The sequence below is a fragment of the Andrographis paniculata genome, unplaced genomic scaffold (genome assembly GCF_009805555.1).
Source record: "Andrographis paniculata isolate CXL003 unplaced genomic scaffold, ASM980555v1 Contig54END, whole genome shotgun sequence".
NCBI lineage: Eukaryota > Viridiplantae > Streptophyta > Magnoliopsida > Lamiales > Acanthaceae > Andrographis > Andrographis paniculata.
This window is the reverse complement of record NW_026137589.1, coordinates 4,659,319-4,687,166: the sequence shown is the minus strand read 5'-3', so window position 1 is coordinate 4,687,166 and position 27,848 is coordinate 4,659,319. Positions and strand designations below refer to the sequence as shown.

Genomic DNA, 27,848 nt, shown 5'->3' with positions numbered 1-27,848 from the left:
TTGACCGCATTTTCAAGTGTCTCTCGGCTTCTCTTCTTCACAATTTTCGTAGGGTAAAAAGGAATGCTTGTTGCAGTGAAAATACTTGCATACTTCACTAGTGATTGATTGTACATAAAACTTCAGTTCAAGACAAATATACAACTTTCATCTATTACAAACAAGCCAATGTTTGTCTCGAGTACTTGTAACTAAAAGCCACGCCTGAAAGCAGAATTAAAACATCAACGACGACTTTCATTCAAGGAAAACACTAACTGAAAACTACGAAAATTAAAAACATTATATATATATTATATATCACTTACCTGAAATTCTCCGACGGAGCAATGCCGTGGCAAGCAGAATCTTGTTCCCCAACTCATCTGTGAAGCCAAAGTAAGCTTGTCTGAAGCTCCTTTTGAATACCAACAATCCAACGAAACCCCAAAATCCAATGCCGAATCCTCCCACCACAAATGCACAGAACCATATTTTATCCATTGAGTCTCCATCTTGTTCAACATGATTTTTGACATTTGAAGCATTCGGCGAATTGTCTCCCGGACATCTCTTTTGCAGAGGAGCTCCACAGAGTTGAGGATTGCCATCATAACTTGCATGGTCTCCGAGAGTTTGCAGTTGCTTTCCTGTGGGAATCTGTCCGGATAAATTATTGTTGGATACGTTCAAGTGGCTCAGAAAATAGAGATTTGATAGACTATTTGGGATTCTTCCAAACAAATTGTTGCTCGAAAGATCAAGAGATTCCAAAGCCGTCATATCTCCAATCTTTGCTGGAATTTCTCCATCCAATGAATTATGTGACAAATTGAGGCCATACAAGTTGCGAAGGCCTGTCAGCTCTGAAGGAATTTCTCCAATAAGATTGTTGCATGAAAGATCCAAATTAACAAGATATCTTATATTCGTAGTGTACTCCATCACTGATCCTTTGAACACTTGATATAAGCTATGAAAATACAAGGTTGGAAGTGGAGAATTAATTTCAATCATGCCTGAGAGATTTCCAAAGCAGTGCGGGATGTATCCGCTCAACTTGTTATTCCCGAGGTCTAGCACTTGAAGTTGAGAAGCTTCACAGAGTGCCCGAGAAATTTCCCCATGAAATTGATTATTCCTCAACTTAAGAATAAACAATGAAAGTTGCTTATTTCCGATCCATGCAGGTATTTTACCGGACAACATATTTTCTCCAACGTCTAAAGCTTCTAAATAAGTACAGTTTTGTAAAGTGGAGGGAATTGGTCCTGAAAGCATGTTGTTGTTCAACAAAAGCCATTGCAATCCGCCAGCACCTCCAATGGATTTAGGAATGGTGCCTGAAAGCTCATTGGATGACAATGACAAAAACATTAAGCCTTGAAAGTTTTGCCAACATTCCGACATATTACCAGATAAATTATTATTGGAGAGATCTATAACCTGCAAAGATCTCATATTGCACAATGAATCAGGCAGTGAGCCATTAATAGAGTTTCGGCTCATTAATAAATTTTCTAGAAGAGGTAACATGTAACCAATGTCGCTCGGTAGAGTTCCTGAAATGCCGCAATTGGATAAATTAAGGTAAACTAGTGTCTTCTGGGATTGAAGCCATGATGGAAACTGACCTCCAATATTGGAAGATCCCATGAGAAGATAATTTAATTGAAAAGAGGGCACCCAGCCATGTCCAAACTTAAAAGTGATCAAGTTGGAGGATACAGAAAGCAGTTTTAATTTCGAGAGCTTGTCAAAGTGAACCTCAGAAATTGTTCCATTGAACAAGTTGTCTAAAATGCCCAACTTCTCCAAATTTGATAGTTGCCCCAAAAATATTGGAATTTCACCACTTAATTGATTAAAAGAGAGACTCAACAATCTCAATGCTTTCAACTTTCTAAAGGATGATGGAATGAGACCCACTAACTTGTTATAAGAGATATCCAACTCTTCCAAACCCGACAAGTTTCCAAGAGATTCAGGAATTTGACCACTTAATTGATTAGAAAAGAGAAGCAACCATCTCAATGCTTTCAACTTTCGAAAGGATGATGGAATGGGACCCACTAACTTGTTACCAGGAATAATCAACTTTTCCAAACCCGACAAGTTTCCAAGCGATTCAGGAATTTGACCACTTATATTGGAAAAAGAAAGATCAAGAGATGTTAATCGTTTGACTTTGTCCAAATCATTCGGTAAACCACCTTTGAAGTTGTTTTCTGACAATTCTAGGCTCTTCAAATTTTGACTCCAACATCCAGAAATATTGTTGAAAACTGCTGAGATCTCCCCATGAAAGTTATTATAAGACAGAGACAATGATTCCAAGCGGCAAATATCACCTAAGAGTTGGGAGATCCAATCTGACTCATATTCAAATTGGTTCCCACCAAGGTTGAGCTGAACAAGGTTTCTTAATTTTAAAAATTGCAAGTGTGAAGTGTTGTATACATTGTTTGAAAGATCAAGAATCCTCAGAGAAGTCATATTCGAGAGAAAGCAAGGGACTTCTCCTTCAAATGAGTTCCAACTAAGATCCAAGCTATAGACTTGTGAAAGAAATGAAGAATTTAAACAAGAATGGGATAAGTGATTGTTGCTAAGTGAACTATGTGAGAAACGCAGCACTGATAAAGAAGGTAGCACGTTGAGTACCTTAACTAAATCATTAGTTTGGGAAAGGTTAACCCAACTCAAATCAAGATATTCCAACGATGAAAAGTTGGAAACCCATCTGATATCATTGGATATAAGGCCATCATTATAGTTGAGATCAAGCCTACGCAACTTTGACAGATTGCCAAGATGGTCTGGGACAACACCATCAAGAAAACACCCAGAGAGGTTAAGATACTGCAGCTCAGTCATTGATCCTAAAAATTCAGGAATTCTACTTCCTTGAAACTTATTCCGACTCAAGTCCAAATAATTGAGATACTTCAATTCCCTTAAAGAAGGATCAAGACTTTTACCCACTAACCTGTCATCGAAAATAGCCTTAGTCATGTCATCGTCGAAACTAACATTGCCCCTGAGATCAAGTTCGATAACATGCCCCGTAATCTGGTCGCAAGTGACACCTTCCCACGTGCAACAGTTCAGGTCCCTCCACGAGGACAATCTGTTCGTAGGATCGACAAGACTTGCTTTGAACTTGAGGAGAGCTTTCCTCTCTGCAGCAACACAACCAGAAGATGCATTTATGGCGACACACAAATTAATCTCCAACTCCAAAACAAACATTAACATAAGAAGAAGAAGAAGACGTGAAGCAGATATCTTCTCCATTGCAACACAGAAACTCAAACAAGATTCAAATGGTTTTAATGAGATTTTAGACCATATAGCTGTAGATGCATGATGAACAAAGATTCAAAGACTACTTATAGAGTGGCACCATGTACCATGTATCTCTGTATGTATGCACGTATTTTCTTCAAATTCTTTCACATCCAATTTTTTCCATAAGGACTCATTCAATACTGGAGAAATTATATTCTTTTGTCGATATTATACATATCTTTATCAATAGTTATTTGCACAATGACTCATCCAAGTCTTTCCACAAGGACTCATCCATTTTTATCAAAATTCTCTTCTTACAAAATATCGTTTTGTAATTAAAATATTACATTCAATAGTTATTTTAAATTTATTTAAAATATCAAACAAAAAAAAAGTTATATCCAAAATTGTAGTGCCTATTGTTTTTTTAAAATTATTTCTTTATAATTCTTTTCCTAACCCTTAAATAACATTTTTAACATCTAACTTGTAATTCAAATATTTTTTTTATATTCTAAATAATATAAATATTTTCATGGACATATATCTAAACAAAGCCTCAAAGTCTGGCATTTCTACTACATGAACCATCAAACACGAAGAAAAAAAGAAAAGGATTAATTATTAATAACTAATTAAATCCTAAATATTTAACTTTTTTACTATGTGAAGTCATGAACCATCAAGTATTGATTAATGGCTAATAAGTAACTATTACCACTGGATCGATGATCCAATGGTGTATAAACATGTTTGTAATATTGGTTAATCGAAATCAAATTGATTAGTTAAAGTAATTCTCAAATTTTCTGCTTGAATAATAATAATAATACCATTGAACTATACAAAATCACTTAACTGTCAATTAACATTTGATATGAAATTCAAATAAAGATTATTTACATAAGACATTAAATTACTTGAAATGAAATAGGCATATGCATGATATTTCCACAAGGTAAAGACAATTTTCATTTGTACATGATATGAAAATGATGGGTCAATGAAAATTTCTTTTTTGACTTAGAGTAAACGCATGCATTGCCTTGTGGATACGACACATTCGAAATTTCCACGGCCCCGTTGTTGTTGTTGTTATCATTGTTTAAGAAAAAGGAATATACCCTAATAATGACAATCCTATTATTTTTTAAAATGTTTTCTTTTCTTGTTTCTTCAATTATAGTTGAGATTTTTCAAAGACAATAACATTATTTTTATTGTTTTCAATGTTATTATAAAATTTACAGAAATAAATATTATGAAAAAAAAGAAGTTATAATGACTAATAAGACCACATAAAAAAATGCTAAAAATATATGATTTGTTTAATTGTATTTGCACACTTTATTTTCACTATTTTTTTACAATAACATACTTACTAAATTCATACGAAAATATAATTATTTTTTATTTTCATATGTCCAAACACTAAATATTCATTCTATATATATAAAGTGTAAATTGTAGTCTAACTGATACATTTGTGTACGTGAGTATTTGTTGAAAAATAATCTGGATTGAATGAAAATAAAAAATCGCACCGTATATATGATCTTGGAAATACACGCAACACTCGAATTTTAGGCGAAAAATCGAACAAGTAGAATATTAGGAGCTTATTTGCTATGGCATATTAATTCTGCAGACAAGAATCTGCATAATTTTTGTTCTGTCAGAATTTGACAAGATAAAGTTTTATTTAATAAACATTGAAGTATCTATTCAAAAATAAAAGATGCACCTTTCAAATTTAAATCCAAAAAGTTGCCAATTACAAATTCATGTAATTATTAAACACTTCGTTCAATATCGTATACCTACTCTCAAGCGTGCACCCCACGGGATCCTTCCCGAGAATAGCTCGATACGAATTTCTTATTTTCAAATAAATTCAATAACAACAAAATAACCAACAGTATTTCAATCTTCATGTGCATATGAAATTAAGCTGGAGTGTGTTTCTGCTTTAAACGGGGTCTTACTACGTTGTAATTTCTAGCAGTCCTGGGTAGGAACAGTTTTGAAATTCCCTAAAAGCTTGCAAGAGCCATTTTAATTTCTTCTGTTATTTTTGTTATCATGAAAGAATATTAATTACGAATCAAGACAGTCAGGGGTGCAAAGCTGGCGCAACTTCTCCTTCTCCATGAGGCAGCTCTTGTGGCAGTCGGGAAAGGACATTCTGCTATTCCTCAATCAGACATGGATGATTCATTGATTGAGAGCGAATCAAAATGACGAAATTAAAATGGATAGATTGACGGTAGACTGAGGAGTATTCTTTTATTTCACCCAATTAACCGAAACTGTTGTACATCAAATTTTCTTATGGCAACCACATTTTATTCTACAAAGGTATTGCTTGGCGACAGAGCTGCTGAAAGAAGTCATTTTCGGGAGGAATACCTCGAAAGCATCCGTCAGTTACCTCGCCGATGCTTCCTGGCTCGCCCGAGTATGTGGCCTTCCGACATTCACATTTCTAAATTCTCCGACGGAGTAATGCCGTGGCAAGCTGAATCTTGTTCCCCATCTCATCTGTAAAGCCAAAGTAAGCTTGTATGAAGCTCCTTTTGAATACCAACAATCCAACGAAACCCCAAAATCCAGTGCCGAATCCTCCCACCACAAATGCCCAAAACCATATTTTATCCATTGAGTCTGCATCTCCTTCAGCATGATTTTTGGCATTTGGAGCATTCGGAGAATTGTTTCTGGGACATCTCTTTTGCAGAGGAGCTCCACAGAGTTGAGGATTGCCATCATAACTTGCATGGTCTCCGAGAATTTGAAGTTGATTTCCTGTGGGAATCTGTCCGGATAAATTATTGTTGGATACGTTCAAGTAGCTCAGAAAATAGAGATTTGATAGACTATTTGGGATTCTTCCAAACAAATTGTTGCTCGAAAGATCAAGAGATTCCGAAGCCGTCAAATCTCCAATCTTTGCTGGGATTTCTCCATCCAATGAATTATGTGACAAATTGAGGCCATGCAAGTTGCGAAGGTCCATCATCTCTAAAGGAATTTTCCCTGTAAGATTATTGCATGAAAGATCCAAATTAATAAGATATCTTATATTCCTAGAGTACTCCATCACTGATCCTTTGAACACTCGATGTAAGCTATGAAAATACGAGGTCAGACTTGGAGACTTAATTTCAATCATGCCTGAGAGATTTCCAAAGCAGTGCCGGATGTATCCGCTCAACTTGTTATTCCCGAGGTCTAGCATTTGAAGTTGAGAAGCTTCACAGAGTGCCTGAGGAATTTCCCCATGAAATTGATTATTCCTCAACTTAAGAATAAACAATAAAAGTTGCTTATTTCCGATCCATGCAGGTATTTTACTGGACAACATATTTTCTCCAACGTCTAAAGCTTCTAAATAAGTACAGTTTTGTAAAGTGGAGGGAATCGGTCCTGAAAGCTTGTTGTTGTTCAACAAAAGCCATTGCAATCCGCCAGCACCTCCAATGGATTTAGGAATGATGCCTGAAAGCTCATTGGATGACAATGACAAAAACTCTAAGCCTTGAAAGTTTTGCCAACATTCCAACATACTACCAGATAAGTTATTGCTGGAGATATCTATAACCGACAAATCTTTCATATTGCAGAATGAATCTGGTAGTGAGCCATTAATGGAGTTTCGGCTCATTAATAAATATTTCAGAAGAGGTAACATGTAACCAATGTCGCTCGGTAGAGTTCCTGAAATGCCGCAATTGGATAAATTAAGGGCAATTAGTGCCTTCTGGGATTGTAGCCATGCAGGAAACTGACCTCCAATGTTGGATGATCCCATGTCGAGATATGTCAATTGAAAAGAGGGCATCCAGCCATGTTCAAACTTAAAATTGATCGAGTTGGAGGATACAAGAAGTCTTTTTAATTTTGAGAGCTTGTCAAAGTGGATTTCAGAAATTATTCCATTGAACAAGTTGTCTGAAATGCCCAACTTCTCCAAATTTGATAGTTACCCCAAAAATATTGGAATTTCTCCACTTAATTGATTAGAAGAGAGACGCAACCATCTCAATGCTTTCAACTTTCTAAAGGATGATGGAATGAGACCCACTAACTTGTTATAAGAGATATCCAACACTTCCAAACCCGACAAGTTTCCAAGAGATTCAGGAATTTGACCACTTATATTTGAACCAGAAAGATCAAGAGATGTTAATCGTTTGACTTTGTCCAAATCATTCGGTAAACCACCTTTGAAGTTGTTTCCTGACAATTCTAGGCTCTTCAAATTTTGACTCCAACATCCAGAAATATTGTTGAAAACTGATGAGATCTCCCCATGAAAGTGATTATAAGACAGAGACAATGATTCCAAGCGGCAATTATCACCTAAGAGTTGGGAGATCCAATCTGACTCATATTCAAATTGGTTCCAACCAAGGTTGAGATGAACAAGGTTTCTTACTTTTAAAAATTGCAAGTGTGAAGTGTTGTATCCATTGTACGAAAGATCAAGAATCCTCAGAGAAGTCATATTGGAGAGAAAGCAAGGGACTTCTCCTTCAAATGAGTTCCAACTAAGATCCAAGCTATAGACTTGTGAAAGAAATGAAGAATTTAAACAAGAATGGGATAAGTGATTGTTGCTAAGTGAACTATGTGAGAAACGCAGCACTGATAAAGAAGGTAGCACGTTGAGTACCTTAACTAAATCATTAGTTTGGGAAAGGTTAACCAAACTCAAATCAAGATATTCCAACGATGAAAAGTTGGAAACCCATCTGATATCATTGGATATAAGGCCATCATTATAGTTGAGATCAAGCCTACGCAACTTTGACAGATTGCCAAGATGGTCTGGGACAACACCATCAAGAGAACACCCAGAGAGGTTAAGATACTGCAACTCAGTCATTGATCCTAAAAATTCAGGAATTCTACTTCCTTGAAACTTATTCTGACTCAAGTCCAAATAATTGAGATACTTTAATTCCATTAAAGAAGGATCAAGACTTTTACCCTCTAAACTCTTATCCAAAATAATATTACCCGTGTAATAGTCCAAACTAGCATTGCCCCTGAGATCAAGTTCGATAACATGCCCGGTAATCTGGTCGCAACTAACACCTTCCCACGTGCAACAATTCAGCTCCCTCCACGAGGACAATCTATTTGTAGGATCAGCAAGGCTTGCTTTGAACTTGAGGAGAGCTTTCCTCTCTGCAGCAACACAACCAGAAGATGCATTTATGGCCAAACATAAATTAATCTCCAACTCCAAAACAAACATTAACATAAAAAGAAGAAGAGAAGAAGCAGATATCTTCTCCATTGCAACCATGAAACTCAAACAAGATTCAAATGGTTTTAATGAGATTTTAGATCATATATATAGCTGTGGTGAACCAAGATTCAAAGAGTACTTATAGAATGGCACCATGTATCCTGTACGTATGTATGTTTGTTGTATGCACATAGTTTCTTTTAAGTTCTTTCACATCCAATTTTTCCCACGAGGACTCATTCAAATACTGCAGAAAATTATTATGTCCATATTGTACATATCTTTGTCAATATTTACTTCCACAACAATTCATCCATATTTTTATGAAAAAACGAGAAAGAAAGCAAATAAAGAACACAAATATTTACAGTGTGTCAACATTTACAGGGAGGAACCGAAGAGATTTTATTATACCGATTCAGAGAGTTATAATCATAGTCATAAACCATAGCTATCTATTTATAAGCACCCTCAAAACACCCAAAGCCCAAAAGGAACCCTATCAATTGAAATAGTCTTTTTGCTTTGGTTCCGGGTCGGGTAGACAGCTAAATAAGTCAAGTTTCAACAATCTCCACCTTGACTTGGAGTTTATCCAACAGCCAATGGTTCCTCAGTATCTCTCTCGGTCGTCTCCTTCCTGCTGGATGCCCCGAACGGACTTTACCTCCTGCGAATATTCACCAAGTTGAAGCAGCGCTCAGTTCAACCAGTGCTCGAACTTCTCCATTAGTATTACGCAAATATAACTAATTAATTTTATCCCGACTCATTTTCAATTAATTTGGTGTAATCTCTCGTCGCATATTGAACATAGATGACCCAATGACAGTCCACGGCGAACCTCCTCCATGGATAAAGCGCCCTAAATTTGTAGGTCCATGCAAGAATCAACTTCGAAGGCTCTCTTTGCGACGACTACCATCTGATTGAGCCCCCGATCAACTTCGAACTTGAAGACGACTGATGAACGAAATGCACGGAAAAATAGTCGCCCTGCTCAGGCAGCACAATGCACCTTTGCTTAAGATTGTCAAGGTATGATTGAAATGCTTCTAGAGTCATGTCGTGTTCCTCCATGGAAAGTCATATATAATATAAAAAAAATAAGTACTTTATTTGATATTTTTAGGAAAAAAAAGTTTATGATTAGTAGAAAACAAATCAAATCACCCAAACAAAAATTCTCTCATTTAATTATGCACAAAATGAAATATGAAAATGATGTGTCAGAGCAAATTTCTTCTTGATGTGAGTAGACGAGCAAACACACTTGCTTTGACCTCTACCTTTGCCTTTGCCTTTGCTTTTGCTTTGTCAGTCAAGTCTTTCATTTTGTCAGTTGATGGAAAACAACTTAAAAGAATTCCATGTGCAAGATATGTGATGACTGAGCTAACCATTAAACACTAAAAGCATCCATTCATGAAGTGATAGCCACCACAATCAACATTCATTCATAGATCCACACAACAAGAGTATGCAAAAAAACAAAAACAAAAACATAAAGTATGTTAGACCTCTATCGTTAGTACCGAATAGAATTCTATTTAAGAAAGATTGATACATGAATAAGTAATAGAGGTTCATTATTTACATGGGTTCGGAATATCTTTTTTAAGAGATACTTCGCTGGGGATAATGTTTGCAGAATGCGACGAAAATAGTTTGATAGTTCTTCAAATAATGTGAATGTACAGCACTGTAATTTGTTAGAGAAACTGAAGTGTAGATGGATGTAAACAAATCCTTCAAGGATTACAATCATCCTCTTCTAACCTTGTAAATGAAGCTAAGAACTCATCTTTATATATAGATATAGAAGGTTTTGTTTCACTTGAATTGGTTTGATTTGGATTTCAAACTCAAATTCTATTTAAAATAATGTTTGATGGAATATTTTGTGAGAGAAAGAATGTATTTTTTTTCGAAAAAGTAAAGTCCAAATAGTAAAAAATTAAAGGTTTGAGTCAAAAGAAACAGACCTATACTGTAATATACATTTTTATGGTTGAGTTAACACTCACAGTACCCTCCTTAATTATACATTTAACTAGCTAATAATTTTTTTCATTGTCTTATAATACTATTCGTCCATAGTAAGCTCTAAGTAAATACTATTTATCGCACCAAAATGCGCTCAACTAATTATTCTATTTAATCCGTAAGAATACACAACAGAGTAATAATCAGCACCTCTAAATTGTTCTGTGGCTCAGTACATAATAATTCATATCTTAAAATAGGCACAGGGATCAAACTACAAAATTGTCATTTCAAGGATTGCATCCAGACCCTCCATCGATCGGAAAAATGATTGCTTATTACAATGAAAATCCTTGCACACTTCACTAGTGATTTATACGTAAAACAACAGTTCAAGACACGCATAAAACTTTTATTACAAGCAAGCCACTGATCTTTTCGAGTACTTCTAGCTAAAAGCCACAAATAACAAAGCGGAATTAAAACATCAAAAGTGGCTTTTATTCGAACACAAAACCAACTAAAAACAGCCTTAACTAAAAACAATATATATATATGTATATAATATATCACTTACCTGAGAATCTCCGACAGAGTAATGCCACAGCAAGCAGAATCTTGTTGCCAATCTCATCTGTAAAACCAAAGTAAGCTTGCCTGAAGCTTCTTTTGAATACCAACAGTCCAACAAAACCCCAAAATCCAGTTCCAAATCCACCTACCACAAATGCACAAAACCATATTCTATCCATTGAGTCTCCATCTCCTTCATTATGATTCTTAGCATTTGAAGGATTCTGTGGTTTTTGACCCGGACATCTTTTTGGCAGGGGAGCCCCACAAAGTTGAGGATTGCCATCATAACTTGAAGGGTCTTCGAGAGTTTGCAATTGATTTCCTGTGGGAATCGGTCCTGACAGATTATTGTTGGACAAGTTTAGATGGCTCAGAAAATATAGGTTTGATAGACTATAGGGGATTTTTCCAAGCAAATTGTTGTTCGAAAGATCAAGAGATTCCAAAGACGTCAATTCTCCAATCTTCGCTGGAATTTCTCCATTCAAGGAATTATGTGACAAATTGAGACCACGCAAGTTGCGAAGGCCTGTCAGCTCTGAAGGAATTTCTCCAATAAGATTGTTGCATGAAAGATCCAAATTAACAACTTCTGATAGATTCTTAGAGTACTCCATCTCTACTCCTTTCAACACTTGATGTAATCTCTCTTGAATAAATTTAATTGGATACAATGAATGTTTTTCAATCATGCCAGAGATATTTCCGAAGCAATGTGGGATGTATCCGGTAAGCTTATTGTTTCCAACATCTAAAATTTGAAGTTGAAAAGCCTCACAAAGTGCTTGAGGAATCTCCCCATGAAATTGATTATCCCTCAGCCTAAGGATTTTAAAAAACGGCAGCTTATTTCCGATCCATTCAGGTATATTACCAGACAACATATTTTCTCCAACATCTAAAGCTTCTAAAAGAGTACAATTCTGTAAAGTGGAGGGAATCGGTCCTGAAAGCTTGTTGTCGTTCAACAAAAGCCGTTCCAATAAGTAAGCACCTCCAATGGATTGAGGAATGATGCCTGAAAGCTCATTCGATGACAATGACAAATAAGTTAGCACTTGAAAGCTTTGCCAACACTCCAACATATTCCCGGATAAATGATTCATGGAGAGATCTATAATCGACAAAGCTCTCATATTGCAGAATGAATCAGGTAGTGAGCCTTTAATAGAGTTTTGGCCCAATAATAAAAATTCTAGAAGAGGTAACATGTAACCAATGTCGCTCGGTAGAGTTCCTGAAATGCCGCAATTGAATAAATTAAGGTAAACTAGTGTCTTCTGGGATTGAAGCCATGCAGGAAACTGACCTCCAATGTTGGATGATCCCATGTCGAGATATCTCAATTGAAAAGAGGGCACCCAGCCATGTCCAAACTTAAAAGTGATCAAGTTGGAGGATACAAAAAGCGCTTTTAATTTCGAGAGCTTGTCAAAGTGAACCTCAGAAATTGTTCCATTGAACAAGTTGTCTGAAATGCCCAGCATCTCCAAATTTGATTGTTGCCCCAAAAATATTGGAATTTCTCCACTTAATTGATTAGAAGAGAGACGCAACCATCTCAATGCTTTCAACTTTCTAAAGGATGATGGAATGAGACCCACTAACTTGTTATAAGAGATATCCAACTCTTCCAAACCCGACAAGTTTCCAAGAGATTCAGGAATTTGACCACTTATATTTGAACCAGAAAGATCAAGAGATGTTAATCGTTTGACTTTGTCCAAATCATTCGGTAAACCACCTTTGAAGTTGTTTCCTGACAATTCTAGGCTCTTCAAATTTTGACTCCAACATCCAGAAATATTGTTGAAAACTGATGAGATCTCCCCATGAAAGTGATTATAAGACAGAGACAATGATTCCAAGCGGCAATTATCACCCAAGAGTTTGGAGATCCAATCTGACTCATATTCAAATTGGTTCTCATAAAGGTTGAGATGAACAAGGTTTCTTAATTTTAAAAATTGCAAGTGTGAAGTGTTGTATACATTGTTTGAAAGATCAAGAATCCTCAGAGAAGTCATATTCGAGAGAAAGCAAGGAACTTCTCCGTGAAATCCGTTCAAACTAAGATCCAAGCGATAGACATGTGAAAGAAATGAAGAATTTAAACAAGAATGGGATAAGTGATTGTTAAGTGAACTCCGTGACAAGCGCAGCACAGACAAAGAAGGTAGCACGTTGAGTACCTTAACTAAATCATTAGTTTGGGAAAGGTTAACCCAACTCAAATCAAGATATTCCAACGATGAAAAGTTGGAAACCCATCTGATATCATTGGATATAAGGCCATCATTATAGTTGAGATCAAGCCTACGCAACTTTGACAGATTGCCAAGATGGTCTGGGACAACACCATCAAGAAAACACGCAGAGAGGTTAAGATACTGCAACTCAGTCATTGATCCTAAAAATTCAGGAATTCTACTTCCTTGAAACTTATTTCGACTCAAGTCCAAATAATTGAGATACTTCAATTCCCTTAAAGAAGGATCAAGACTTTTACCCACTAACCTGTCATCGAAAATAGCCTTAGTCATTGTCATGTCATCGTCGAAACTAACATTGCCCCTGAGATCAAGTTCGATAACATGCCCCGTAATCTGGTCGCAAGTGACACCTTCCCACGTGCAACAGTTCAGGTCCCTCCACGAGGACAATCTGTTCGTAGGATCGACAAGACTTGCTTTGAACTTGAGGAGAGCTTTCCTCTCTGCAGCAACACAACCAGAAGATGCATTTATGGCGACACACAAATTAATCTCCAACTCCAAAACAAACATTAACATAAGAAGAAGAAGAGAAGAAGCAGATATCTTCTCCATTGCAACACAGAAACTCAAACAAGATTCAAATGGTTTTAATGAGATTTTAGACCATATAGCTGTAGATGCATGATGAACAAAGATTCGAAGACTACTTATAGAGTGGCACCATGTACCATGTATCTCTGTATGTATGCACGTATTTTCTTCAAATTCTTTCACATCCAATTTTTTCCATAAGGACTCATTCAATACTGGAGAAATTATATTCTTTTGTCGATATTATACATATCTTTATCAATAGTTATTTGCACAATGACTCATCCAAGTCTTTCTACAAGGACTCATCCATTTTTATCAAAATTCTCTTCTTACAAAATATCGTTTTGTAATTAAAATATTACATTCAATAGTTATTTTAAATTTATTTAAAATATCAAACAAAAAAAAAGTTATATCCAAAATTGTAGTGCCTATTGTTTTTTTAAAATTATTTCTTTATAATTCTTTTCCTAACCCTTAAATAACATTTTTAACATCAAACTTTAATTCAAATATTTTTTATATTCTAAATAATATAAATATTTTCATGGACATATATCTAAACAAAGCCTAGAAGTCTGGCATTTCTACTACATGAACCATCAAACACGAAGAAAAAAAGAAAAGGATTAATTATTAATAACTAATTAAATCCTAAATATTTAATTTTTTTTCTATGTGAAGTCATGAACCATCAAGTATTGATTAATGGCTAATAAGTAACTATTACCACTGTATCGATGATCCAGTGGTGTATTAACATGTTTATAATATTGGTTAATCGAAATCAAATTGATTAGTTAAAGTAATTCTCAAATTTTCTGCTTGAATAATAATAATAATACCATTGAACTATACAAAATCACTTAACTGTCAATTAACATTTGATATGAAATTCAAATAAAGATTATTTACATAAGACATTAAATTACTTGAAATGAAATAGGCATATGCATGATATTTCCACAAGGTAAAGACAATTTTCATTTGTACATGATATGAAAATGATGGGTCAATGAAAATTTCTTTTTTGACTTAGAGTAAACGCATGCATTGCCTTGTGGATACGGCACATTCGAAATTTCCACGGCCGTTGTTGTTGTTGTTATCATTGTTTAAGAAAAAGGAATATACCCTAATAATGACAATCCTATTATTTTTTAAAATGTTTTCTTTTCTTGTTTCTTCAATTGTAGTTGAGATTTTTCAAAGACAATAACATTATTTTTATTGTTTTCAATGTTATTATAAAATTTACAGAAATAAATATTATGAAAAAGAAGAAGTTATAATGACTAATAAGACCACATAAAAAAATGCTAAAAATATATGATTTGTTTAATTGTATTTGCACACTTTATTTTCACTATTTTTTTTACAATAACATACTTATTAAATTCATACGAAAATATAATTATTTTTTATTTTCATATGTCCAAACACTAAATATTCATTCTATATATATAAAGTGTAAATTGTAGTCTAACTGATACATTTGTGTACGTGAGTATTTGTTGAAAAATAATCTGGATTGAATGAAAATAAAAAATCGCACCGTATATATGATCTTGGAAATACACGCAACACTCGAACTTTAGACGAAAAATCGAACAAGTAGAATATTAGGAGCTTATTTGCTATGGCATATTAATTCTGCAGACAAGAATCTGCATAATTTTTGTTCTGTCAGAATTTGACAAGATAAAGTTTTATTTAATAAACATTGAAGTATCTATTCAAAAATAAAAGATGCACCTTTCAGATTTAAATCCAAAAAGTTGCCAATTACAAATTCATGTAATTATTAAACACTTCGTTCAATATCGTATACCTACTCTCAAGCGTGCACCCCACGGGATCCTTCCCGAGAATAGCTCGATACAAATTTCTTATTTTCAAATAAATTCAATAACAACAAAATAACCAACAGTATTTCAATCTTCATGTGCATATGAAATTAAGCTGGAGTGTGTTTCTGCTTTAAACGGGGTCTTACTACGTTGTAATTTCTTGCAGTCTTGGGTAGGAACAGTTTTGAAATTCCCTAAAAGCTTGCAAGAGCCATTTTAATTTCTTCTGTTATTTTTGTTATCATGAAAGAATATTAATTACGAATCAAGACAGTCAGGGGTGCAAAGCTGGCGCAACTTCTCCTTCTCCATGAGGCAGCTCTTGTGGCAGTCGGGAAAGGACATTCTGCTATTCCTCAATCAGACATGGATGATTCATTGATTGAGAGCGAATCAAAATGACGAAATTAAAATGGATAGATTGACGGTAGACTGAGGAGTATTATTTTATTTCACCCAATTAACCGAAACTGTTGTACATCAAATTTTCTTATGGCAACCACATTTTATTCTACAAAGGTATTGCTTGGCGACAGAGCTGCTGAAAGAAGTCATTTTCGGGAGGAATACCTCGAAAGCATCCATCAGTTCCTGGCTCGCCCGAGTATGTGGCCTTCCGACATTCACATTTCTAAACCACACTATTAATATAAGATTCCATCTTCCTTTTCCTTTAATTAACAGCTGATTGGGAAGAGGATTTCAACTCAACCCAGATGGAAACGACTCATGGTAACCGCGCCTCAAGGTTGTACAATATTAATAAAAACAATCAAACTAACTTGCTAAACGTAGATTTAAATAAAGACTATTAATCCATCAAGAATTATATAAAAACACAAAACTTTACTAGTGATTGATTGTACATAAAACTTCAGTTCAAGACAAATATAAAACGTTTATATATTACAAACAAGCCAATGTTCGTCTCGAGTACTTCTAACTAAAAGCAACGCCTGACAGAAAAATTAAAATATCAGCGACAACTTTTATTGAACAAAACACCAACTGAAAACTAAGTAAATTAAAAACATTATTATATATGTATATTATATATCACTTACCTGAAATTCTCCGACGGAGTAATGCCGTGACAAGCAGAACCTTGTTCCCCATCTCATCTGTAAAGCCAAAGTAAGCTTGTCTGAAGCTCCGTTTGAAGATCAACAATCCAACGAAACCCCAAAATCCAGTGGCAAATCCTCCCACCACAAATCCCCAAAACCATATTTTATCCATTGAGTCTCCATCTCATTCAGCATAATTTTTAGCATTTGAAGCATTCGGAGAATTGTTTCCAAGACATGTCTTCGGCAGAGGAGCTCCACAGAGTTGAGGATTGCCATCATAACTTGCATGGTCTTCGAGAATTTGCAGTTGCTTTCCTGTGGGAATATGTCCTGATAAATTATTGTTGGATACGTTCAAGTGGCTCAGAAAATAGAGATTTGATAGACTATTGGGGATTCCTCCAAACAAATTGTTGCTCGAAAGATCAAGAGATTCCAAAGCCGTCAAATCTCCAATCTTTGCTGGAATTTCTCCATCCAATGAATTATGTAACAAATTGAGGCCATACAAGTTGCCAAGGTTTGTCATCTCTAAAGGAATTTTCTTAGTAAGATTATTGCATGAAAGATCCAAATTAATAAGATATCTTATATTCCGAGAGTACTCCATCACTGCTCCTTGGAACACTTGAAGAAAGCTATACACATTATTATACAATAGACTTGGAGACTTATATTCAATCATGCCCGAGAGATTTCCAAAGCAATGCGGGATTTTTCCAGTCGACTTGTTATTTCCGAGGTCTAGCATTTCAAGTTCAGAAGTTTCACAGAGTGCCCGAGGAATCTCCCCATGAAATTGATTATCCCTCAACTTAAGAATAAACAATAAAAGTTGCTTATTTCCGATCCATGCAGGTATTTTACCGGACAACATATTTTCTCCAACGTCTAAAGCTTCTAAATAAGTACAGTTTTGTAAAGTGGAGGGAATCGGTCCTGAAAGCTTGTTGTTGTTCAACAAAAGCCATTGCAATCCGCCAGCACCTCCAATGGATTTAGGAATGATGCCTGAAAGCTCATTGGATGACAATGACAAAAACCTTAAGCCTTGAAAGTTTTGCCAACATTCCAACATACTACCAGATAAGTTATTGCTGGAGATATCTATAACCGACAAATCTTTCATATTGCAGAGTGAATCTGGTAGTGAGCCATTAATGGAGTTTCGGCTCATTAATAAGTATTTCAGAAGAGGTAACATGTAACCAATGTCGCTCGGTAGAGTTCTTGAAATGCCGCAATTGGATAAATTAAGGGCAATTAATGCCTTCTGGGATTGTAGCCATGCTGGAAACTGACCTGCAATGTCTGAAGATCCCATGTCGAGGTATTTCAATTGAAAAGAGGGCACCCAGCCATATTCAAATTTAAAATTGATTAAGTTGGAGGATACATATAGCTCTCTTAATTTCGAGAGCATGTCAAAGTGAACCTCAGAAATCGTTCCGTTGAACAGGTTGTCTGCAACATCCAGGTTCTCCAGATTTGATAGTTGGCCCATTAATATTGGGATTTCCCCGATTAATTGATTCGACGAGAGACCCAACCATCTCAATGCTTTCAACTTTCTAAAGGATGATGGAATGAGACCCACTAACTTGTTATAAGAGATATCCAACTCTTCCAAACCCGACAAGTTTCCAAGAGATTCAGGAATTTCACCACTTATATTTGAATCAGAAAGATAAAGAAATGTTAATCGTTTGACTTTGTCGAAATCATTCGGTAAACCACTTATGAAGTTGTTTCCTGACAATTCTAGGCTCTTCAAATTTTGACTCCAACATCCAGAAATATTGTTGAAAACCGCTGAGATCTCCCCATGAAAGTTATTATAATGCAGAGACAATGATTCCAAGCGGCAATTATCACCTAAGAGTTGGGAGATCCAATCTGACTCATATTCAAATTGGTTCCCACCAAGGTTGAGATGAACAAGGTTTCTTAATTTTAAAAATTGCAAGTGTGAAGTGTTGTATACATTGTTTGAAAGATCAGAAATCCTCAGAGAAGTCATATTCGAGAGAAAGCAAGGAACTTCTCCGTGAAATCCGTTCGAACTAAGATCCAAGCGATAGACATGTGAAAGAAATGAAGAATTTAAACAAGAATGGGATAAGTGATTGTTAAGTGAACTCCGTGACAAGCGCAGCACAGACAAAGAAGGTAGCACGTTGAGTACCTTAACTAAATCATTAGTTTGGGAAAGGTTAACCCAACTCAAATCAAGATATTCCAACGATGAAAAGTTGGAAACCCATCTGATATCATTGGATATAAGGCCATCATTATAGTTGAGATCAAGCCTACGCAACTTTGACAGATTGCCAAGATGGTCTGGGACAACACCATCAAGAAAACACCCAGAGAGGTTAAGATACTGCAGCTCAGTCATTGATCCTAAAAATTCAGGAATTCTACTTCCTTGAAACTTATTCTGACTCATGTCCAAATAATTGAGATACTTTAATTCCCTTAAAGAAGGATCAAGACTTTTACCCTCTAACCTGTCATCGAAATTAATATTAGGCAAGTAATAGTCAAAACTAACATTTCCCTTGATATCAAGTTCGATAACATGCCCGGTAATCTCGTCGCAAGTAACACCTTCCCACGTGCAACAATTCAGCTCCCTCCACGAGGACAATCTGTTCGTAGGATCGACAACACTTGCTTTGAACTTGAGGAGAGCTTTCCTCTCTGCAGCAACACAACCAGAAGATGAATTTATGGCAACACATAAATTAATCCCAAACTCCAAAACAAGCATTAACATAAAAAGAAGAAGAGAAGAAGTAGATATCTTCTCCATTGCAACAATGAAACTCAAACAAGATTCAAATGGCTTTAATGAGATTTTAGGTCATATAGCTGTAGATGCATGATGAACCAAGATTCAAAGAGTACTTATAGAATGGCACCATGTATCCTGTATGTATTTATGTATGTATGTTTATATGTATGCACACATTTTATTTTAAGTTCTTTCACATCCAATTTTTCTAGCGAGGACTCAGTCAATACTGCAGAAAATTATTATGTCGATATTCTACATATCGTTTTCAATATTTATTTCAACGACTCATCCATATTGTTACGAGAAAACGAGAAAGAAAACAAATAAAGAACACAGAGATTTGCGTGGTTCAGTGACGGTGTGTCAACATTCACTGGGAGAACCGGAGATATTATATTATAACAATTCAGAGAGTTATAATCATAGTCATAAACCATAGCTAGCTATCTATTTGTAAGCACTCTCAAAACATCCTAAATCCGAAAGAAACTCTGCCAATTGAAACAGTCTTTTTGCTTTGGTTCCAGGTCAGATAGACAGCTAAGCTAAATAAGTCGAGTTTCAACAGTCTCCACCTTGACTTGGAGTTTCTCCGACAGCTAAAGGTTCCTCAGTATCTCAGTCGTCTCTTTCCTGCTGGATACCCTCAGGGGACTTTACCTCTTGCGAATATTCACCAAGTTCAAGCAGCACTCGAATAATTGGATGTGAAAGAACTTAAAATAAAATGTGTGCATACATATAAACATACATACACAGGATTGTAATAAAAAATCCGTCTTCCTCTGGAACATCGATACACCGAATTTTTAGCCAAACTCAAAGCACTCTGACTATAATAACACCAGTTTCTCCAACTTCAGACCCAAACTTACACCAGACCATGTAATCAGGTACCCTCCAATACCGTACGTTGTAAAGTTGTAAAGTAGACTTTTAACCGACTGCACATCTAAACAGAGTGAAGATAAAGCAAACAACTATCTTTGTTTTACCTAGTCACCCAGAGTCTGCATAGCCAACCAGACCATCACCGGCCTTTATCTCAAGCTTCTTTCAAATATGGCAACATCCACTTTATAGCTACCCAATGAAGCTTTACCCGAATTAGCCATAAACTTGCTCACGACACTACCGCCGAGATCCGGTGTCTTCGTATAGCTAACCTCTTCAATGAAAATATTTTTTTGACTAAGAGTAAACGCATGCATTGCCTTGCCCTAATAAAAATGTGGGTAGATAAATATTTACGACTCAAACTTTTAATATATTTTTCTCGTTTCTTTAATTGTAATTGAAATTTTTCATGAACAATAACAGTATTTTTATTGTTTTTAAAGTTATTATAGAATTTAGAAGATGAATATTTTTGAAAAAATATATATATAATCAACTAATAGGAACAAATAAAAAAGTGTTAAAAATATATGATTTGTTTAATTATATTTTCACATTTCATTTTTGCTATTTATTTATCATAACATACTCACTTGATTCATACAAAGTGTAACTAATTTTTATTTTTTATATATCCAAACACTAAATATTCATTCTATATATATAATTACTTCCCACGTCACTCAAAAATTATACTTATTTTTTATTAGTATTACACAAATACAACTAATTAATTTTACTCATTTTCAATTAATTTGGTGTAATCTCTGGTCGCAGATGGAACATAGATGAGCCAATGACGGTCCACCGCGAACCTCCTCCATGCAAGAATCGACTTTGAAGGCTCTCTTTGCGGCGACTACCCCCCGATCAACTTCAAACTTGAAGACAACTGATGCACGAAATGCACGGAAAAACAGTCGCCCTGCTCAGGTAGCACAATGCACCTTTGCTTAAGACTGTCAAGGTATGATCGAATTCGATGCTTCTAGAGTCATGTCGTTTTCGGCTCCGGTGGAGAGTCATGTCGTTTTCCCTTCCGGTGGAAAGTCACGTCATTTTCGGCTCCGGTAGAGGGTCAATTGTTATTTTTATTTGCGTTTTCTTGCATTGTATTCAACTTTGTTATAAACCTAAGTTGGTTTCTGTTATGCTATATTATTTGGTCTTATCAATATATTAGATTATTTAAATTTGAATATGTTTTGTATTTCTAACAATAAGATATTTTGCCAAACAAAAATATAATATAAAAAAAATAAGTATTTTATTTAATATTTTAAGAAAAAAAAGTTTATGAATAGTAGAAAACAAATCAAATTGCTCAAACAAAAATTCTCTCATTTAATTATACACAAAATGAGATATGAGGGCAAATTTCTTCTTGATGTGAGTAGACAAGCAAACACACTTGCTTTTACCTCTACCTTTGCCTTTGCCTTTGCCTTTGCTTTGTCAGTCAAGTCTTTCATTTTGTCAATTGGTGGAAACAACTTAAAAGAATTCCATGCGCAGATAAAGTGATGACTGAGGTAACCATTAAACACCACAAGCATTCATTCATTAATTGATACCCACCACAATCAAACCATTCATTCATAGACCCACACAACAAGAGTGTGCAAAAATTAATAAAATAAATAAGAAATAAAGTATGTTAGAGCTCTATTAGAGTTGGTTTATTCTTATCTCACCGTGTCTATCTAAATTATATTTAAATTCCTTTTTAGGATTATAATTAAAAGTATACGTGGTTTCGGACTTTTTTTAGAACTCTGAGCAAAAATAAATTTATAGACCCTATAAATATATTATCAAATGTATTTTCAAAATAATATTACCGACCGTTGGCTGAGCGGGACAAGAGGTTAAAGGCTGCTGTCTGACCGTGTCGATTTGGGAGAAGAAGATGGAAGACGGACAAACGGGCGTTTTACAGTAGTGTCTGGAGGTTTGAAGAGCGAGAGGGACTGAAGGTGTATGTGTTATTGGATTTAAGAAGATGGAGTGTGGTGTAGTTAGAATAATAATAATAATAATAATAATATATGATTAGAATTTAAAATTTACTTTTAAAATTAAAATTAAATTGAATAATTACAAAGAAAAAAATATATATAAACTACCTAAAACTTTCTCTTATTTTATTAACTTACTCATATCCTTACCTAGCCATTGAAAATTAAAAGTGAGATAAAATTTAATTATTACAATATGCAATGGAACAAAAACTAATTTTTGCTTAGAAATACATACGAGTTACTTCTCGTTATGGAATGGGGTTGACATATTGTGTGAGGAGCTGGATATAGAATTGATAAGATTTATTATAATCTTCTTCTAAATGCTTTCATCCATTGAATAGAATAATGTGTTTGATGTAAATTGTAGTTTTATAGCTTAAACTTTTAAATAAAAAGGTCATTCAGATCATCTAACACTCTTCAACTATGAACCGACTTCAATGAGTCTAATTTGTGTCACACAATTGATATCAAAATTTCAATTTGATTCCACTTTTTCCAGGCCTGCCTTTTCTTCTTACTAGTCAAGAATGATTGCGTCGTCAATTTTACGTAAGGCCTTATAGTCGGAGCAAAAGTACTCCTTCAATCGATTGTCTATCTATCCGTTTGTTTTTTCTTTCTACATGAATATTAGTATTTTATAGGTAAATTGTATGATAGAAAGATAAACAAAAGACTTCTCTAGGGCTAAATTTATTTGTTTATTTATGGCCTTCTTTGTAATGCAGTTTTTTTATTTAAGTAGAAAGTTCAATTACTAATTTTTTTTTAAAAAAAATGGATAGATCGATTGTGGATGGATCAAAATCACAAAATAGATAGATTGACGAATGACAGAGGAATATTATTTTATTTCACTCAATTAACCGAAACTGTCGTACATCTAATTTTCTTATGGCAACCACATTTTATTCTACAAAGGTATTGCTCGGCCACAGAGCTGCAGAAAGAAGTCATTTTCGGGAGGAATACCTCAAAAGCATCAGTCAGTTACCTCGCCGATGCTTCCTGGCTCGCCCGAGTATGTGGCTTTCCGACATTCACATTTCTAAACCACACTATTAATATAATATTCTATCTTCCTTTTCCTTTAATTAACATCTGATTGGGATGAGGATTTCAACTCAACCCAAATGGAAATGACTCATGGTAACTGGGCCTCAAGGTTGTACAATATTAATAAAAACAATCAAGCTAACTTGCTAAACGTAGATTTAAATAAAGACTATTAATCCATCAAGAATTATATAAAAACACGAATCTAAAGAATCCTAAGGAAATCTCCTCTACATAGAGATAGCCCCAACCATAAATAATCATTTAGACGTAACAACAAATTGCTCTGTCGCTCAGTAAATGGATCGAACTGCATCACTCTTGCCAAGATGTTCGATCCTTTGGAAGCTCATTGCCACTTCCGTTTCCGCCGCCAAACTGAGAAAGTTTTTATCATTGACCGCATTTTCAAGTGTCTCTCGGCTTCTCTTCTTCACAATTTTCGCAGGGTAAAAAGGAATGCTTGTTGCAGTGAAAATACTTGCATACTTCACTAGTGATTGATTGTACATAAAACTTCAGTTCAAGACAAATATACAACTTTCATCTATTACAAACAAGCCAATGTTTGTCTCGAGTACTTGTAACTAAAAGCCACGCCTGACAGCAGAATTAAAACATCAGCGACAACTTTTATTGAACAAAACACCAACTGAAAACTACGTAAATTAAAAACATTATTACATATGTATATTATATATCACTTACCTGAAATTCTCCGACGGAGTAATGCCGTGGCAAGCAGAATCTTGTTCCCCAGCTCATCTGTGAAGCCAAAGTAAGCTTGTCTGAAGCTCCTTTTGAATACCAACAATCCAACGAAACCCCAAAATCCAGTGCCGAATCCTCCCACCACAAATGCACAGAACCATATTTTATCCATTGAGTCTCCATCTTGTTCAACATGATTTTTGACATTTGAAGCATTCGGCGAATTGTCTCCTGGACATCTCTTTTGCAGAGGAGCTCCACAGAGTTGAGGATTGCCATCATAACTTGCATGGTCTCCGAGAGTTTGCAGTTGCTTTCCTGTGGGAATCTGTCCGGATAAATTATTGTTGGATACGTTCAAGTGGCTCAGAAAATAGAGATTTGATAGACTATTTGGGATTCTTCCAAACAAATTGTTGCTCGAAAGATCAAGAGATTCCAAAGCCGTCATATCTCCAATCTTTGCTGGAATTTCTCCATCCAATGAATTATGTGACAAATTGAGGCCATACAAGTTGCGAAGGTTCGTCATCTCTAAAGGAATTTTCCCAGTAAGATTATTGCATGAAAGATCCAAATTAACAAGATATATTATATTCATAGAATACTCCATCACTACTCCTTTGAACACTTGATGTAAGCTATGAAAATACGAGATTAGACCTGGAGTCTTAATTTCAATCATGCCTGAGAGATTTCCAATGCAGTGCGGGATGTATCCGCTCAACTTGTTATTCCCGAGGTCTAGCACTTGAAGTTGAGAAGCTTCACAGAGTGCCCGAGGAATTTCCCCATGAAATTGATTATTCCTCAACTTAAGAATAAACAATGAAAGTTGCTTATTTCCGATCCATGCAGGTATTTTACCGGACAACATATTTTCTCCAACGTCTAAAGCTTCTAAATAAGTACAGTTTTGTAAAGTGGAGGGAATTGGTCCTGAAAGCATGTTGTTGTTCAACAAAAGCCATTGCAATCCGCCAGCACCTCCAATGGATTTAGGAATGGTGCCTGAAAGCTCATTGGATGACAATGACAAAAACCTTAAGCCTTGAAACTTTTGCCAACATTCCAACATACTACCAGATAAATTATTGCTGGAGAGATCTATAACCAACAAATCTATCATATTGCAGAATGAATCGGGTAGTGAGCCATTAATGGAGTTTCGGCTCATTAATAAATATTTCAGAAGAGGTAACATGTAACCAATGTCGCTCGGTAGAGTTCCTGAAATGCCGCAATTGGATAAATTAAGGTAAACTAGTGTCTTCTGGGATTGAAGCCATGATGGAAACTGACCTCCAATATCGGAAGATCCCATGAAAAGAAAATTTAATTGAAAAGAGGGCACCCAGCCATGTCTAAACTTAAAAGTGATCAAGTTGGAGGATACAGAAAGCGCTTTTAATTTCGAGAGCTTGTCAAAGTGAACCTCAGAAATTGTTCCATTGAACAAGTTGCCTGAAATGCCCAGGTCCTCCAAATTTGATAGTTGCCCCAAAAATATTGGAATTTCACCACTTAATTGATTATAAGAGAGACTCAACAATCTCAATGCTTTCAACTTTCTAAAGGATGATGGAATGAGACCCACTAACTTGTTATAAGAGATATCCAACTCTTCCAAACCCGACAAGTTTCCAAGAGATTCAGGAATTTCACCACTTAATTGATTCGAAGAGAGACCCAACCATCTCAATGCTTTCAACTTTCTAAAGGATGATGGAATGAGACCCACTAACTTGGTATTAGAGATATCAACCACTTCCAAACCCGACAAGTTTCCAAGAGATTCAGGAATTTCACCACTTATATTGGAAAAAGAAAGACGAAGAAATGTTAATCGTTTGACTTTGTCCAAATCGTTTGGTAAATCACCTTTGAAGTTGTTTCCTGACAATTCTAGGCTCTTCAAATTTTGACTCCAACATCCAGAAATATTATTGAAAACTGATGAGATCTCCCCATGAAAGTTATTACCAGACAGAGACAATGATTCCAAGCGGCAATTATCACGCAAGAGTTCGGAGATCCAATCTGACTCATATTCAAATTGGTTCCCATCAAGGTTGAGATGAACAAGGTTTCTTACTTTTAAAAATTGCAAGTGTGAAGTGTTGTATCCATTGTACGAAAGATCAAGAATCCTCAGAGAAGTCATATTGGAGAGAAAGCAAGGAACTTCTCCGTGAAATGAGTTCCCCCTAAGATCCAAGCGATAGACATGTGAAAGAAATGAAGAATTTATGCAAGCATGGGATAAGTGATTGTTGTTAAGTGAACTCCATGACAAGCGCAGCACAGACAAAGAAGGTAGCACGTTGAGTACCTTAACTAAATCATTAGTTTGGGAAAGGTTAACCCTACTCAAATCAAGATATTCCAACGATGAAAAGTTGGAAACCCATGTGATATCGTTGGATACAAGGCCGCCATAATTATTATGGAGATCTAGGCTGCGCAACTTTGACAGATTGCCAAGATGGTCTGGGACAACACCATCAAGAAAACACCAAGAGAGGTTAAGATACTGCAACTCAGTCATTGATCCTAAAAATTCAGGAATTCTACTTCCTTGAAACTTATTCTGACTCAAGTCCAAATAATTGAGATACTTCAATTCCCTTAAAGAAGGATCAAGACTTTTACCCACTAACCTGTCATCGAAAATAGCCTTCTTCATGTAACCGTCGAAACTAACATTGCCCCTGAGATCAAGTTTGATAACATGCCCGGTAACCTGGTCGCAAGTGACACCTTCCCACGTGCAACAGTTCAGGTCCCTCCACGAGGACAATCTGTTCGTAGGATTGACAAGACTTGCTTTGAACTTGAGGAGAGCTTTCCTCTCTGCAGCAACACAACCAGAAGATGCATTTATGGCGACACACAAATTAATCTCCAACTCCAAAACAAACATTAACATAAGAAGAAGAAGAGAAGAAGCAGATATCTTCTCCATTGCAACACAGAAACTCAAACAAGATTCAAATGGTTTTAATGAGATTTTAGACCATATAGCTGTAGATGCATGATGAACAAAGATTCAAAGACTACTTATAGAGTGGCACCATGTACCATGTATCTCTGTATGTATGCACGTATTTTCTTCAAATTCTTTCACATCCAATTTTTTCCATAAGGACTCATTCAATACTGGAGAAATTATATTCTTTTGTCGATATTATACATATCTTTATCAATAGTTATTTGCACAATGACTCATCCAAGTCTTTCCACAAGGACTCATCCATTTTTATCAAAATTCTCTTCTTACAAAATATCGTTTTGTAATTAAAATATTACATTCAATAGTTATTTTAAATTTATTTAAAATATCAAACAAAAAAAAAGTTATATCCAAAATTGTAGTGCCTATTGTTTTTTTTAAATTATTTCTTTATAATTCTTTTCCTAACCCTTAAATAACATTTTTAACATCCAACTTTAATTCAAATATTATTTATATTCTAAATAATATAAATATTTTCATGGACATATATCTAAACAAAGCCTAAAAGTCTGGCATTTC

At 35.3% G+C, this 27,848-nt stretch overlaps 5 protein-coding genes across 7 annotated transcripts in view; all 5 read right to left on the bottom strand.

Moving 5' to 3' along the window:
• LOC127255887 (receptor-like protein EIX2) overlaps positions 1–27,848 on the bottom strand; it is a 61,098-nt gene that overhangs the window by 31,605 nt on the left and 1,645 nt on the right. The gene's annotated exons all lie outside the window — the stretch shown is intronic.
• LOC127255886 (receptor-like protein EIX2) lies at positions 44–27,370 on the bottom strand. Of its 2 annotated transcripts, none has more exons than XM_051281650.1 (2): positions 24,311–27,370; positions 44–204 (listed from the first exon to the last, which is right to left on the bottom strand). In XM_051281650.1, exons 1-2 carry the CDS (start codon positions 27,276–27,278, stop codon positions 155–157), a joined length of 3,018 nt encoding a protein of 1,005 aa, XP_051137607.1. In that variant the 5' UTR covers positions 27,279–27,370; the 3' UTR covers positions 44–154. The 2 variants fall into 2 exon arrangements, with proteins under 2 accessions (XP_051137607.1, XP_051137606.1); XM_051281649.1 differs by lacking the exon at positions 44–204 and adding an exon at positions 23,727–24,202.
• On the bottom strand, positions 1,136–3,381 carry LOC127255889 (receptor-like protein EIX1). The gene is made up of 2 exons (XM_051281655.1): positions 1,426–3,381; positions 1,136–1,322 (listed from the first exon to the last, which is right to left on the bottom strand). Exons 1-2 carry the CDS (start codon positions 3,274–3,276, stop codon positions 1,269–1,271), a joined length of 1,905 nt encoding a protein of 634 aa, XP_051137612.1. The 5' UTR covers positions 3,277–3,381; the 3' UTR covers positions 1,136–1,268.
• LOC127255888 (receptor-like protein EIX1) lies at positions 8,924–27,510 on the bottom strand. 2 transcript variants are annotated; one of them, XM_051281653.1, is made up of 4 exons: positions 27,395–27,510; positions 13,610–13,808; positions 11,094–13,439; positions 8,924–9,604 (listed from the first exon to the last, which is right to left on the bottom strand). In XM_051281653.1, exons 2-4 carry the CDS (start codon positions 13,614–13,616, stop codon positions 9,564–9,566), a joined length of 2,394 nt encoding a protein of 797 aa, XP_051137610.1. In that variant the 5' UTR covers positions 13,617–13,808; positions 27,395–27,510; the 3' UTR covers positions 8,924–9,563. The 2 variants fall into 2 exon arrangements, with proteins under 2 accessions (XP_051137610.1, XP_051137611.1); XM_051281654.1 differs by lacking the exons at positions 13,610–13,808; positions 27,395–27,510 and adding an exon at positions 26,974–27,071 and having other exon boundaries at positions 8,985–9,604.
• LOC127255892 (receptor-like protein EIX2) lies at positions 16,616–18,262 on the bottom strand. The gene is made up of 2 exons (XM_051281658.1): positions 18,219–18,262; positions 16,616–18,133 (listed from the first exon to the last, which is right to left on the bottom strand). The coding sequence occupies exon 2, from the start codon at positions 18,024–18,026 to the stop codon at positions 17,004–17,006; it is 1,023 nt and encodes a 340-aa protein (XP_051137615.1). The 5' UTR covers positions 18,027–18,133; positions 18,219–18,262; the 3' UTR covers positions 16,616–17,003.